Source organism: Cebidichthys violaceus, unplaced genomic scaffold (assembly GCF_023349555.1).
Source record: "Cebidichthys violaceus isolate CVI_PGR_0920_01 unplaced genomic scaffold, fCebVio1.0.p SCAF_2, whole genome shotgun sequence".
In the NCBI taxonomy this organism is placed as follows: domain Eukaryota; kingdom Metazoa; phylum Chordata; class Actinopteri; order Perciformes; family Stichaeidae; genus Cebidichthys; species Cebidichthys violaceus.
This window is the reverse complement of record NW_027176372.1, coordinates 21,469,263-21,484,773: the sequence shown is the minus strand read 5'-3', so window position 1 is coordinate 21,484,773 and position 15,511 is coordinate 21,469,263. Positions and strand designations below refer to the sequence as shown.

The 15,511-nt window shown below is 44.3% G+C and overlaps 2 protein-coding genes across 3 annotated transcripts in view; one reads left to right on the top strand and one right to left on the bottom strand.

Moving 5' to 3' along the window:
- atp8a1 (ATPase phospholipid transporting 8A1) overlaps positions 1 to 10,017 on the top strand; it is a 59,597-nt gene extending 49,580 nt beyond the window's left edge. For both annotated transcript variants that reach the window (XM_068715157.1, XM_068715156.1), the window contains 4 exons: positions 2,983 to 3,071; positions 3,341 to 3,433; positions 4,801 to 4,892; positions 7,186 to 10,017. In XM_068715157.1, the coding sequence (XP_068571258.1) occupies positions 2,983 to 3,071; positions 3,341 to 3,433; positions 4,801 to 4,892; positions 7,186 to 7,283 (372 nt within the window). In that variant the 3' untranslated portion in view covers positions 7,284 to 10,017. The remainder of the gene's footprint in view (positions 1 to 2,982; positions 3,072 to 3,340; positions 3,434 to 4,800; positions 4,893 to 7,185) is intronic.
- Positions 10,018 to 11,437: 1,420 nt separating this feature from the next.
- shisa3 (shisa family member 3) lies at positions 11,438 to 14,933 on the bottom strand. Its single transcript, XM_068715521.1, has 2 exons — positions 14,353 to 14,933; positions 11,438 to 12,671 (listed from the first exon to the last, which is right to left on the bottom strand). Exons 1-2 carry the CDS (start codon positions 14,621 to 14,623, stop codon positions 12,091 to 12,093), a joined length of 852 nt encoding a protein of 283 aa, XP_068571622.1. The 5' UTR covers positions 14,624 to 14,933; the 3' UTR covers positions 11,438 to 12,090.
- Between the last annotated feature and the right edge of the window lie 578 nt (positions 14,934 to 15,511).

Below are 15,511 nucleotides of genomic sequence, written 5' to 3'. Positions count from 1 at the left end.
CCCTGATCAAGGCTTCCTGGGGAAGGTAGCCTAAAAACACACGGGCTGGTTTTCTGGATGTCATTCCACATATTTTCCCAAATTTAAGGATCTTGATCATGATTGATTGACTGTGTAGCAATAGACGGGAACGGTGCAGAGACAGAGACAGAGACAGAGAGAGAGAGAGAGATTACCTCAATCAACGTCTAGCCTCTTGACCACCACGTCATCCCTAAATACCGTCTTCTGTTTGGAGTAGAAACGTACGTCTTACAGCAGTAGATCGGGTCATTTGCATGGTGCGTGTGCACATGTTTACACACGATTGCTTCGTCTAGTCTCTCTGTCTGCGTGTGTGTGTGTGTGTGTGTGTGTGTGTGTGTGGCCGTGAGGGAGGAGGGGGGGGGGTCAGCGGCCTGTCAAAACACACCGCTCCACGCCAGCGGACACTACTGTCTGTCCAGCCAGACAAGTTTATTAGTTTGTCCTAAAAATACAGCCCCACTCTTCAGACCTCTCTCACCCCGTCCAGCTCCCAGGGGCCTCCTGGTATGAGGCGTCGCTTAGCATCCGCCGACTCCGTTTGGCCCCCAGCTCGCAGTCGACGGAGCCTGTCCAGATGCCTGGAGACAAACATTTGTTGATTGGAATTGGTCAGATTTGTTTTGATTTAGAAACGTGGAAATATGATTTAGATCTAGTTTTTTTTGCCGTCTCACGGTTTGTGTAGGTTTCACAGTTGTACATCATTTTATAATGAGTTATTGGACCACATGTGATTACCAGCAGTTTTTCATTTTATGATAAACTTGAGATTTGAAGTATCAGTCTTGTATATACAACGTTTGTGGCATGTACAGCGATATAAATACGGTTTATAGATTGAACTTGTTTAAGACTACGACGGTTTATTTTTCGAGCTAAAATGCTGCGTAAGCATCCCTGGTTTATTTTCTAAAAGGCTCTCAAGACGGCTTAAATGCTCTCATTAAAATGCACGATACGCTGGATGAAAACGAAAATAATTAAACGGACTTGGGTAAAAAAAAAAAAAAAACAGTAAATGTTTCCACCAGGGCTGCACAATTTCCAAAATTGACATGAAAATATCCTGTGCTTTCAATGCAATTTTCCCTCATTCTCATCCATTTCCAGCCTCCCGGGTGACACAGAACGGCTCTATTCATCCGAGTCCCGTCTCAAACTGTAGGAAAGAGACATTTTTTTGATTTCCTGTCATTTGGGATTTCCTCTTCCTCCCGGTGTTTTGTCAGACATCAAAGTCAATTTGCAGGTAATGGCGAACAGATTAGCTAATTTGAAGCAAACCTGAGCGCTTTGATAGTTTTGACACTAGTGTGTGTGTGTGTCTGTGTGTGTGTGTGTGTGTGTGTGTGTGTGTGTGTGTGTGTGTGTCTGTGTGTGTGTGTGTGTGTGTGTGTGTGTGTGTGTGTGTGTGTGTGTGTGTGTGTGTGTGTGTGTCTGTGTGTGTGTGTGTGTGTGTGTGTGTGTGTGTGTGTCTGTGTGTGTGTGTGTGTGTGTGTGTGTGTGTGTGTGTGTGTGTGTGCGCACATCCGAAGGGCCCTGCCTGTGTCACATTACAGGAAGGACGCTGTTGAGGGGGCCCCAGCAGTTTAAACAAGTGGCACATTACAATGCAAGGAGTTTGCGAGTTTTGCACTTGGACGTGTAATGACAGATAGTTTCAGTGCAGCGGGCCAAAGAAAACACCGTCTCACCCTCGAAAGACGATCCACGTCTCCGCTTTGGACCCGAAACAACCTCCTGACACGGCCACCGCTTTTGTGATTTTTTTTTTTTTTTTTTTTTTTTTAAATTTAAAATCATCACAGGCGACTGTCTGCTACTAATGAAGCATATTTGACGGAGGAGAAGCGTTTTCTTCAAACGCCTGACTTGTTTTTAGATCACATCCAAAATGTGTTTTTCTTTCAGCAAGATAAACGCGTCTCAGCGAGGATCCCGTCTCATTTGTCTGATTTATTTTGCTCGTGAGCTCGGTGTGAACATTTGTTCCACGCCGCGTTGAAAATAAAAACATCAGCTCATTGTTTATTATAAATCGGAAAGAGTTATGTGACGGCAGAGAAAATCATCTCCGTCTGTGAACTTTTATTCAACTTGTATGACAATAAGGAGACGTCGTTACCCAACGTAACCAACGACGTCTCTGCTTCCAGATTCTTTTAAAGGCAGACAGTTTGTGTGAATTCATTGGCTGAAATATGATCTTGGAACCCACCGTCTATTGTCTGACGATGATTTTGACTTTTATTGGTTTAAAACAAGGCCGTAAAACTTGTGAAACAATCCGTTCTTACACGTCGTCGCTCGACTCCAACTCAAATCTGGCATCTCAAGTCGCTAATCTGTCTTGGCCCGGAAATACGCCGAGGCTACACCGGAAATACAGACCCTCGCTCCCAGAGTCCTGAACCCCGATAACTGCAGCTCTAAAGCGTCATCCGCACCCTCGTACGCGGTGCGACCGGTGGATTGAACGTGTCGTTTGTGAGACCTCCGGTCGACGGCGCCGCGTCTCCTGCCTGACACATTGACGGCAGCTCTCAACACGGTGGAAAAAAAACAAACAGTTGAGCTGTTTTTCCTGTGAAAGAGATACCGCTGTCAAAATACTTCACGGGCACTTCCTCCGCCCCGAAGGGCCTCAGAGGTGAAGGAGATCCACACAAAAACATGGCATCATTTAGTCACAGAGGATTAACCCACTTTGAGCAAGTTCTTTGGAGCCATCTCCTCTTTATTTCCACAATATTAGTGTTTGTTTTGGGCTGCCTTTGTCATGTATGTTTTTCATTATGAGCCGTTACAGAGGAGGATAATGGCTGCTCTTTATCAGGTGTCTTATGCTTTTAAAAAGCTCTTCTTTTCATCAGGTGTTGAACTCTGCATTGTCTACAGTGACCCGAGAGTAAGCGTGTGTATGTGTGTGTGTGTGTGTGTGTGTGTGTGTGACAGGCGGAGATGATGTTCTCTTCGGGGGTCTTCTGGATGGGCCTGGTCTTCATCCCAATCACCTCGCTGGTCTTTGACGTGGCCTACAAAGTGTAAGTCTCCTCCGCGCTTTCCTCGCTCATCATCACTCCGATACACATCCGATACAGGACATTCCTCCAGGAGCTCTCCTATCTCCTGGACACATTCCTGCCCCCCCAAAACATGTTTATACATATAACATGCTCCATGGGAAGTGTGTGTGTGTGTGTGTGTGTGTGTGTGTGTGTGTGTGCGCGCGTGCGCGTGTGCACCGGTTCTGGTTGACATCAGCCCACAGTAAGATTCTCACATTATGATTTTGTCTTAATTATTGTTACAGGGTGAAGAAGGTGTGTTTCAAGACCCTGGTGGATGAGGTGCAGGAGCTCGAGGCTTTATCCAAAGACCCTGGAGCCGTGGTGCATGGGAAGAGGTACGGCCACACGTCACTTCACTGTTTGTATCTTTTTGTTTTTAAGGTTTTAGATGTATATTTTACATTTATTGATGTAATGTTTTGTCTCTTAAGTGAGACAAATTCATTTTTGCTTGTGAAAATGACCCTTTAAGGTAAAATAATGACTCTGGTTGCTGTTCTTTGAGGCATGGGACACACATAATAATAATAATAATAATCTCCTCCACAGACCACATTTATGTCAGAGTTATTGAAATTATGAGTTATGACTGGGAATTTTCGACTTTTCCTGAACACCTTGATATATCCTATTAGGCGCTTGAATGCCAAAAGCACACGTCAGCCAAATAGTCGTTCAAGGTATAAAAAAAAAAAAAAAAAAGAAAAGTAGTGGACATAGTGTTATATTACAACTTGTTAATGCACAGGAGTTTTTACCCGACTAACTCTGTAATCCTGCTGTATTGAGTTGCTCATTGATTTGCAGCATCGCCCACAAAGGCCTGAGAATTACAGAGGCGGAGCTGCTGAGTTATGAGTGGCATAATAAATGGATACCATCTCACTGTATATATCATCGTCGTATGGCGCAACCCTATCAGGGCGACACAAAATATAAAACATTTTGAGAGAGTCTTAAGATGAGAATCGTCTGTGACCTCTCATATCCCTCAAAATGTTCACAAATACTCACGGCTCCGCTGCCAACAATATTCCTACGTGGAGGAGAGAAATCCTCAAATTGCTGCTAAATTGCAGGAGTTTGACTGTAATGTCAGTAATCATGTCATAACAGTAGATGTCTCATTTTAGAGCTCCGATATTATTAAAGCCATATATTGTGAAAACGTATTAGTCGGGTCGGCTCTGCTCTCTGGGGCCTGAGGCCTGCAGCAGGAAGCAACATGGAGCAGATCAGTGTGAGATCTCCTGCTGGCTGAAAATGATCCCCGAGTCTGGCCACTGTCCCGGACCCAGCGGGCTGCAGGCGCACACACACACACACACACACACACACACACACACACACACACACAACCTTGCACAACCTTACAGAAACAAACATCTAGAGATACAAACACATAGATACATGGATTATTTTGCTTATATGACCCTTATAGTTACATTTACACACATGAGGGTTTGAAATATTTCACACACACACACACACACACACACACTTTGTTCTTCGCCCTGCGTCTGCAGAGTTTTGTCTCTCTTATGTGGTGGTTCGTAACAGCAGGTTGGCAGGTCCATCCACTCTGGAGGACACAAGCTTGACGTATGGCTCATTAAATCTGCCCGTGGTGCTCAGCATGCCGCTAACACCCTGCCTGTGTGTGCGTGTGTGTGTGTGTGTGTGTGTGTGTGTGTGTGTCTAGTTTGACGGAGAGGGCCCAGCTCCTGAAGAACGTCTTCAAGAAGAGCACAGTCAGTTTGTACCGGTCTGAGTCCATGCAGCAGAACCTGCTCCGTAAGTTACACCATCTCTGTTTGTTCTCTTTCTCTCTCTTTCTCTCTCTCTTAGTTCCTTTCTTGCTAAACGTCTCTTAAGATGGAGGCGCGAGGCCGCTAACGCTTACCCCAAAGAACGCTTCAGTTCATCCACGCTGGATTTATCTGCTTCCAAATATGTTCCCTCGTCAGGGGAGCAGATGGAGCATCATTAGTCTTCTTCCGACGCGTACTGCGTCTCTAAAGCCCTCGTCCCGCCTCTGTTCATAAATAGTCTGCGTTCAGCAGATGCAGGAAGCACACGTCCCCGGACTGTTCCCCGTGTCTTAACCTTCACAGACCGCTTCATATGAACGGTGAGATGAGTTGTTGTCATGGCGAGTTAGAGACATGGATACATACAGTTTGGAAAGAACTCTATATATCGTACCTCACTGCCTTTTTAATCATCTGGAAAGTATAAAAAACTAAACTTAGCAGTTAAGAATGTTGTTTTCTTATTCTTTTCTTTCATTTTGTCTCGTTTAAATTGTGTTCATTTTCCTTTTGTATATTATTTATTAGAAAGACGTCTGTTTACTTTTGTTTTTATTGTCTTGTATGTTTTTTGAGGATAAGAAAAAACATCCAAACTAAAGCAGCTCAGTAGTTAACAAGTCATCCATGATGCACAATTAAGCATCAATTACTCAGGCAGGCGTAGTATATTATAGCATATTATTCAGCTGTAAGTTAATTATAGACACAAACGGCTGCAAACTACCTCAATGTGTCTTTCTAAATGCTGATGTTTACCATAAGAACAACCTACGTTCTACTACTAAGTGCATAGTGAGGTATCAAAGTAGTACAGCTTTGGTATCAGCAGCGAAACTCAGGCGTTACATGTTTAGTGACGCTTTAATTAAGCATGGGTTTGGTGTTCTGTTTACTTTTCTCTTTTTTCGGTTTCTGTCCTGTGTCTGATCGGTTTGTTTTTTTTGTTTGTCTCATAGGTGGGGATGAGACCGTTGTAGTGTGATACCTTTTCATTTCCTTATTCACACCTCACCCACGTTCACTAGCCTCCTCTAGCTCCCCCGATAGACGCCTCTCTCCCTCCTCTTTTTTTTTTTTTCCTGTTCTGGTTTGTTGACTTCCTGTCCTCCCCCTCGTGTGCCTCGTGTGTCCTGAGTTGAGTAGAGCGAGATAACGATGAAATGATTGAAATGTTGCGCTGTTATTCCCCCACAATGCACTCAGAAGGGGGGGGGGGGGGGGGGGGGGGGGGGGGGGGGGGGGGGGGGGGGGGGGGGGGGGGGGGGGGGGGGGGGGGGGGGGGGGTCATTTGACACCTGAAGGTGAGTCGGGAGTCAAAGGCCATAAGAGGAACCCTGTGGGAGAGTTTAGGTGGTCGATCACAGAGCTGCTGTTGTACTATAGATACAGTGTTTGGGGGGGGGGGGGGGGTGCTGTGATTTTAGTGTTATTTTCACCAGAATAGTGCGACATTTTGGGATCATTCTTATTGGATTTCTAGCTGATGATAAGAAGATCGATACCATTCTCATGTCTGTGCGCGAAATATGAAACTACACTTTGTGCCACTTAGCGTGACGTTACGTAAGCCGCCATTTCTCTGGAGAAAAAAATTTGGTTCGCTGAATGTTTCAAAGCAATTTTTTAAACTTGTGACTCTGGAAACTGTTGAAACTTTGGAAGCGGGTAAAAAAAAACGGTGGAGAGTCTTTGAGGATTATGGAAATTGCTTCAGAACAAGTGCTAAGTGTTCTTCACATATCGCTCGGAGATTCTCTTTCTGACTCGAATACAACACCTGAGAAGCACACGCTGGCGTTAGCTACAGCTACTTAGCTTAGCATAAAGACTGGAAGCCCGGTTCTGGCTCTTGTTCCCCGGCAGAATTAGCCTCACATATATAAGAACCAAATTGTTGTTTTACACTTCCTTTTTATGTGCATTAAACAAACGAGACATGACGTGTTGAATATTAAGCGTCGTAGGCGGCGATGGACGGACTTTGTTAGCTTTGGACAAAGCTAGGCTAGCTGTCTTTGTGCTACGCTAAGCTAAAGGACTTCTGGCTGTGGCCTTCAGGCTTGAGAGTAGTATTGGTTTTCTTTGCAAAAACAGCTAAACAACATATTACCCGAAATGCTGAACTATTGCTTTACATTTTAATGTTTTTTTTTGTAATGGTTCATTCTGTTTATTCAGTTGTTTTAAGTGTGTTTTTTTGATGTGTTATAATTACTTTTTATTACATAAACATACCGATGTTCAGAGTTTTAACTGCTTCCACCCTTTTTCAGACGGCTACGCCTTCTCCCAAGACGAGAACGGAGTGGTGTCTCAGTCGGACGTGATCAGAGCGTACGACACCACCAAACAGAGGACCAACGAGTGGTGAGCCGCCGGTCCTCTGGTCGGCCAATCCGGAGCCACGACAGACGCTTCTACCGGTGGTATTTGAAGCTTAGCGGGAGGAAAGAGGAGGTGCCAACGCGTTGCCTCCAGCACTGAGGGGATATTTGGACATGAATAAGAAACGGACAGAAGAAGAGTGTCTTTTGAAAAAAAAAAAAAGAAAAAAAAGGGAAAAAACAAAACAAAACAAGGAAACAGTACAACTTGTGTTCACTTCTCAGCTGTAGTTGTGTGTCCAGCAGACACGATGAGCACTGTGCTTTCTTAGCGGCGGTCTGTGGTCTGAAGTTCTTCGCTGTTGGAGCGAACGTCTCCTCTCTATTGAAAATCATTTAATTATATTAAAATCATACTCCTAAACACTGTTGTTGTAGAATTTAAAACACTGGACGATGATTCGTTTTTTTGGGTTTTTTTTAGGGGATTTGAACTTGTGAAAGATTGCCAAAGAGCAGTCGTATATACAATCTTCCAAGTACTAGTGAATTCGGAAAACTTTAAACCAAATGTAATCACACTCCTGAGTGTATTCCAGCACTAAACGGACCACTTCAGAGCAGACATTGTAATATTTATATTTTCTTTTTGCACTTAAGGAAGCATCTATATTGTGTAAAGCCTTACATTTGCTCATGCCTTCATCCTTGTTTATGTAGATATCGTGCCTGGGTTTTTTCTTTGTTTATTTTTCCTTCTTAATTCTTTATTAAGAAGTTGCCTCCCTGCAACTCACCGTAGTCCTGTTTCCACCGTTTTTTACAGCAGAAGCATTGCTTGCGACAAATAATTGCATTCCACACATCACTCCTGTCTCAACGATCACGACGGTGCCTACGTAGAACTTTTCCCCCACCGAAGAAGAAGAAGAAGAAGAAGAAGAAGAAGAAGAAGAAGATAGCCAAGAATAGTTTAGCCAGCTAGCTTAGACCAGTGCTCACCACACACACACACCAACCGAATACTAAATCACTGTCTCCCCACCACAGTCTTGCACTCGTACAATGTGAAAACTACAGAGTGCCTTGTGGCACGTGTATAAACTTTAGATTTGTTCCTGCAGAGGTGAACGGGAGGCTCTCCGATGGTCTTTGTTTGAGCTCTCAGCGGTGACGGCGTTTCCCTTAAAATGGAGATTTTATCCTTCTAACATAAGTGCCATTAGCTTAAGGGGGAGAGAAATATTAGCCAGGAAAACTCCACGACAATATCAAAACTACTTTGTCTCTATAGTTATTTTGTGGATTTGTATTTTTATATTGGAGATGTATGAATTTTGCATTGACTGGCTTTGTAATGAACTGTCTGTAACTTTTTTTTGTTTGTTTTTTTCTTCCTCTGATAAACTGGCAGGATAGAATAGATCGAATGAGGAAAAAACTGAGCTTTCTTAAATGTCTTGTTATTATTAATATTAATATTGTTACAGCTTGATTTATTTATAATTGACTACTTAATGTCCGTGTGATTGCTTTCTTCTCCCTATGGGAGATCGGATCTCTGACGGTGTGTGTGACTGCGTGTCAGTTTCTTGCCTGCATGTGCATGTGCTGTATGTATGCGTGTGTGCGTGTGTGTGTGAGTGTGAGTGTGAGTGTGTGAGTGAGTGAGTGAGTGAGAGAATGTGTGTGTGTGTGCGTGTGTGTGTGTGTCACCTCTACTGTGGATAACTTCTATGTATGCATTGCATGTCTGTGTCCTCAATGTGAGATTTGGAGTTTCTGGCGTCTACCGGTTTGTTTCTTTGTGTGTGTGTGTGTGTGTGTGTGTGTGTGTGTGTGTGTGTGTGTGTGTGTGTGTGTGTGTGTGTGTGTGTGTGTGTGAGTGTGAGTGAGTGAGTGAGAGAATGTGTGTGTGTGTGTGTGTGTGTGTGTGTGTGTGTGTGTGTGTGTGTGTGTGTGTGTGTGTGTGTGTGTGTGTGTGTGTGTGGCTTGCTCCAGTTGTCCGTCTGCACGACTCCAGGTATAGCTATGTTGTACTGCTGTGTGCTGATGCATGGGAGTGTGTGTGTGTGTGTGTGTGTGTGCAGAATGACTGTGTGTGTGTGTGTGTGTGTGTGTGTGTGTGTGTGAGATCAAACTCTCGACCTCGACTGTGAGAGTTTCTGACGCTCGGCTCGCTTCGACAGGAGACGTTGCACAATGCACTCGATGTACCTTTCCAGCAGTGGATATCTGGTATTATCTGGTTTCAGTATCTGATGTCTCTTGAGTGTAAATGTGTGTGACTTGTTTTCTTCATGCAGTGTGTACCTCTGCTTTTACAGGAAAGCTCTTTACTGAGGGTTAATGATTCTCTTTCTCTGCCGGGTCTTTTAGTGTAAAACAAAAAAAAAAAAAACGTAATCGGACGTCATCTTGTCAAAAGTTTCCAAACCGCTGAATGTGGATGTAGACTGTTGCTTTGTTTTTTTTCCAGAAAACATAAAACACACGTTGTTGTCTGTGAAAGTCGTGGGCTGCATGAATGGATAACACAAACTGTGCTCTGAAATGTTTAACTGTACTACTTTTGATTCTCCCTCAAGTGTTGATCACTTTACAAAAGAGAAAAAAAAAAAATCGCACCTTTAACTTTACTTTAATATTTGTTTCTTTTCCGTCATTTTTGTTTTTCGATGATTGTTCTGCATGTTGGGACTGCAAACTTATAAGTGTTGTCTTTTACTGCCATGAAGGACTACTGAAATAAACTTTACAATCCTGGAGGAACAATGTGAACGCGGTTGCTTATTCTCCGGTGTGTTTGGAGGTTTGTCGCTGAACATCACATCAGTAAAGGGCGGGGCGTACATTTTAGAGACCAAACAATAAATCAAGATAATAATTGTCTGATAAATCAATAATAGTAGATTTTTTCCTAAAACAAATATTTATAGATTGTACAAAAATAACCTCTCAATCATAACTTATGTGCTATAAGTGTGATGGTGTCTGTACCTGCAGAGACCCTTCACTCCGCCTGTATTTCCTCTTTTCTTTTCATTTTGAAGTTTAGTCTATCTCTATAAAGAAATAGCAACCAGGTGACATATTGTCAGCAAAAATGACAAACGCAGCACTGAAGATCCCCCTACAAATACAGCGCGGTGAAACGCAGAGCAGAACTAAAAACGCTTTCATCTGCTGGCGAGTTTGAATCCATTGTAGGATTGGCGGACTCCGCCACTAATAACCAAAAAAAGCTCTATAAAGAGAGGCAGTTAAGGAAAGTAAATGGACCAACTGTGCTATTGCTGACAAGTAATAGTATCCAAAAACAACATGGTTTGATTTCACAACTTTAATGAGTTCTTGATCTCATCATCACAGTAACTTTAATGTGTGATGGATTTTGTTTTACGAGAGAATTGTTTTCAGGGGTTTTAGACCCAGAAAATTAGTTTTAATTTCGATAAAATCTGTGAGCCAGAATAAAGTAAAAGACCTCCGTGTGAGCAGTAATAATCAGGACTCTGAACTTGGAAAAGAAACTGGAAACTTTTTTTTTTTTTTTAAGCCTGGCTCAGACATTAAAGTATTGCACCTATCCGAAAGATTCAGGAAACGTCAGCAAAAACGTGTTCGCAACACTTGTATTTTTCTGTTTATTAGCGGGAGTGTGGAACGTGAGAACTCGAGTCTGACCCGACAGCTGTGAGTACACTCGAGCCCTGAAGAAGTTAAGAGTGGAATCTGTCGAGTGAGTTGTATTTCGTGATCGAACAGTCCGCTGATGACGACGCAGCAGCAAAAACCTCGCCGGACTGAACCGCTTTGCAGGTTTCACGAGACACCGATCGCCGAGTCTATTTCACAGTCCGATAACTGGAGAACAGAAAGGTCTTTGTCGAGGTTTTTTCTTCTTTTTTTTTTTGCGATACCTGTTGGTGCAACCTAAACCTCTATTTCTGGGGCGAGTTGTTTTTAACACTGTGACCATGCCATGCTCATTGAACACTGACAATGACCGATCTCAGCGCTGCATTCCTGCTGTGAAGTCTGGCGCAAGAATGAGCGACAGGTAGTTTGAGCTGCTGTGCAGACCCGACCGCTCCGGTTTCCTTTTTTTTTTTTTTCCGTCGTGAGTGATGATGAGGCTTCTTTCACAGCACAAAAATGTAATTCAACAGACGTCTCATTAGTGCACGGAAAAGGTACGGAGAGGCAACATTTTATTCGCTGTAAAGTTAGGGAATCAATATGACGACCCTGCTCTGGGTACAATGCCTGTACAACATCTTATAAAAGTCCACGTTTCCCCCTGAATGTACTGTCCTTTGTACATCAGGTCCACCCCTCCTTCAGAGGTCCTTGCGATTGTCAAAAAAAACACAACATTTCCCTGGTTTCCAACATCTATTTCTAACAATGTAACAATGCTCAGAGCGACAGTGTTGGTGCCGTTTGTGCAGAGTTTCAGCTTTCAGAGGAAGGTTTGTGATTAAGAGTTAGTCTGTATTGTGAGCTGTCAGCTTAAAAAAAACAACAACAACAACCTGTATAAAAAAATAAAATGTAAGGCCAGTGAGGACTGTTTACAATTTTAAGATAAAAGTGCACAAGTTTCAACACTGTTGCTGCCTCTAACAGGTCTGTTGAGCTCGGATGCGTCCTGTGATGCAGGAGGGGGGAAACGCCTCGGGCCTCGTCCTCCTGCCGCTCTCTCTGTGTCCGTCCAGACGGCCTGGGCCTTCCACCCAAACGCCACCAGCTGTGTGTTGCAGTGTGGCTCACATCCAACCATCTAAAAAAAAAAATTAATAATCTTGTAATCCCGCTATATTCCCCCCCCCTCCCCCGCTGGGAGCCGTGTCAGCTCTGTCCGAAGTCGGCGAAGCCCTTGGCCGCTGAGAAGGCGTCTGGCTGCAGGGGGAAGAAGTACTGCTGTGGCAGGAGGAAGGTCTGAGAGGACATGGAGGGCTGGTGGAGCTGCAGCTGGGTGTGGGTGTGGGTGGAGGCCAATTGGTGCTGCATGCCTCCTGACATGGGCGCTGGCGGGGATGTGTAAGGGGGAGGCGGAGGCGGAGGCAGAGTCTGAGGGGCCTGAGTTGGGGTGGAGGCTGACGAGGAGACGGTGGCAGACACCAGGCAGCCGTGCTGCTGGCCCTGACCTCCGAGAGAAAACCTCCGCATGGAGCTGCCTCCTCCGGCCGAGCTGGAGCTGGTGGTGGCCGTGCTGGACTGTCGCGACGGGGCGCGGAGGCTCGGGGGAGCGGAGGTGAGGATCATGGGGATGGTTTCGCCCTGGCAGCTCCGCAGGGAGAAGCGAATGGGCTGCTGGGTCGGCTGCTTGGGCCGCAGGCAGGTGCAGCAGTAGACGGCCACCAGGGAGCCGACCACGACGAAGGCGACGAAGATGCTCCCCACCATTAGGAAGGGCACGTAGATGGGCTCTGAGGGGGGAGGAGACACGGGCAGGTTAGGACCAATAATGAGGAAGCAGCATGTAGGGAAACATGGACCACCGTTAGTGTTCTGATGTTCTATTTTCACTGCCCTGGAGACCAACAAATAACTCATTTAACTTCAATAAATCAAAGATATTGTTCAGTATTTTACTTTAACTCCACTATTTAACATTTACAAGCACTATGTAAACATTTAGTAGTTGTGTCATGACATGTTTTATATGATTACAACTGTGTTTTACTATATTGTCATTCATTATATGTTTATACACCACTTATGGATGCTTACAGGACTATAAACTAGTTGTTACATCTGCTTACGACTACATTATAGTGCGTCATAAAACGTAAGTGTTTATGCAGTGCTTATAAATCCTAAATAGAGTTGTTAAAGTTAAGTTTGACCTTGTTGGTGACTACACAGATGTTCATGGTGACTAAAATTGTGAAACTGAACATTATTTAATGAAGTTATTTCTTTAAAGTCCTTTATAGTATCGTGAACTAAACTTAACGGACACATTCCTTCTGGAAAATACAAACAGCTGAGGTTACACTCTTTGCACTTTGGGAGGAAATCAGCGAATGTTTATTTATTTTGACAGGAAGAAATTAGGAAATTGTGAGCACACAGTGCATTCAGTTAAGCTTATCAGCTCGGGAAATTTAAAGAAAACTTTGAAGAAAAATAAAACCTCGGAGGGTTAAAGCGACCTTTTATTTAAGATTTCACAACTCACAGAGGGTTAACGTAACACTTTGAGCCTATTAAGGGTTTAAAGAAGTTAAAGATAATTTGTTTGCTGTCTCGTTCAGTTATGCTTATACTTTGGTTGGCAAATCCCAAAGTCAACGTGAATTTTTTTGGAGTTTGGCAGCACAATGAGGCGGCTTGTGTAAGAACGTTTTCAATACATTCCTGCATTCTGATCCAGCTTATCTTTTTTTGTTTTGTTTTGTGAGTTTTGTGCTTATTTCTGCTCAGAGATTCGTAAAGAGTTTAGTTTGAAGAACACTTGTTGAGTGACTGACGGGCTGCGTCAGCAGAAAGTTCTACACCGATAGTGATCTGTAGTGAGTTCAGGTCAAATGAAGCCACAGGAGCTGAGATAGCAAGGTGCTGGAAACTGGACACTTCGCTTGGTTAATGCTGGAAATACATGAAAACACAGTAACTGGAAATATGAAAGGTTGCATAAGTGAAAACAACTTCTATGAAAGGTGTCTTTAGTTGTTCAACACACACTTTTTTGTCCTTGTTTTCCCAAAGAACACATTTATTTGTGACTTGTTTGAGTTCATGAACCAGACATTTAGTATAATGTAACATTTATGCATCATAATGCATAATTCCATATGACAGCAGTCTGTCTGCTCTGGTGGTTGGACACTAACGTGTCCTTGGGCAAGGCACCGAAATACGCATTATTTTGTGTTTATTGACTTTGTTCAGCTGGCCTCTGTAGAAACCAACGCTCCTAAACAAGAAGCCACACATTTAGACTAAATATGCGCATGCATGTTGAACTTGTGTAGCTATTTGCGTTTGCACCCAACCGACTTCAACTCTGAACTAATTAGAGAAGTTTCCCTGAACGCTAAACTTTCGGGAATGCTTGAGAGAAAGCACGTTTAAGTCAGTAAGCTTTAAAACCACTAAACTTACGCGCTGCGAACTCGGTGTTGTCCACCTCCCTGTCGTTGGTGCAGCCGCCCTGGTCCAGCCGCGCGTCCGCGGCCGCGCAGCAGTAGCGCAGCGAGCAGGAGCCGCAGCACACGGTGGCGTCCGTGGTGTCAAAGTCCTCCGGACACTGGAAGCCATCGTGATAATTCCCATTAGCGTCCAGCCAGCCGTGGCAGTACTCCCCCTGCGCGTCCGATATCCGGAGATTCCAGGTCAGATATCCCAGCAGCAGGCAGTTGAGCAGGCACACCATCCCGGCGAGCCGCTGCGGTTCACGGTTCCCTGCGTCCGGTGGGCTTCAGCTCCGGGCCGCCGAGTGTCGTCGGGTCCGGGTTAGAGGCTCTTCATTGAGATGAATTCACTGAAAGAGAAGCGCGGCGATCCGGAGACGTGAACTTATGTCGCCGTCATCTTCCCCACCATCCAAACCGTTCTGAGCTCCAACCAAAAAAGTTCCCAAATCGCAATGCGAGCAAATCCCTGATTGAACCTTCTCTTCAAGAAACGTTCTTCTCATCCAAACAAACTGCTCCGGGCTCCTCGGGTCGTTTGTTGATGTCGGTGCAAAAGTTGTGCGCCCACCTCACTGGAGAGTTGCTGCTTTTGTGACTCTCTAGCTGTGAACGCGCGCACGTAAGTCCCATTAACCGGACGTGCGCGTCCTCGTGGTGGTGGTGGTGGTGGTGGTGGTCGCGGCGGTGCCGATTACCACGAAGGTGCCCAAATAGCGTGCATAAATTATCTTTACGAGCTTATTGCATGAGTGCAGACCCAGAGTGCCGCAGCTGTACTGAATTAAGATCTACCTGCAGTTTGTATTTAATCATCATTTTTTGACATTTAAGACTGAACAAAGTACTTTTACTTTAATGTAAAAACATGAATCACAACAGAGAGGGACACTTTTAAAGTGAGACAATAGTCTGCTCTGTTATGACTGACGTCAGCTCCAGTTTTGATACCAGAACAGAACCTTTTAAAACCATTTCTTTTAAAGCATGTATCATATTTTACTTCTATTTATGGGGCGTGTTTGTAATACTTGTCCAGGCACAACAAAAAAGCACAGCCTCACTTTAATGCATATTAATAGACTTATGGCTAATTCAAGGAGAGGAAGAAACTTAAGGAAGTTAAAACT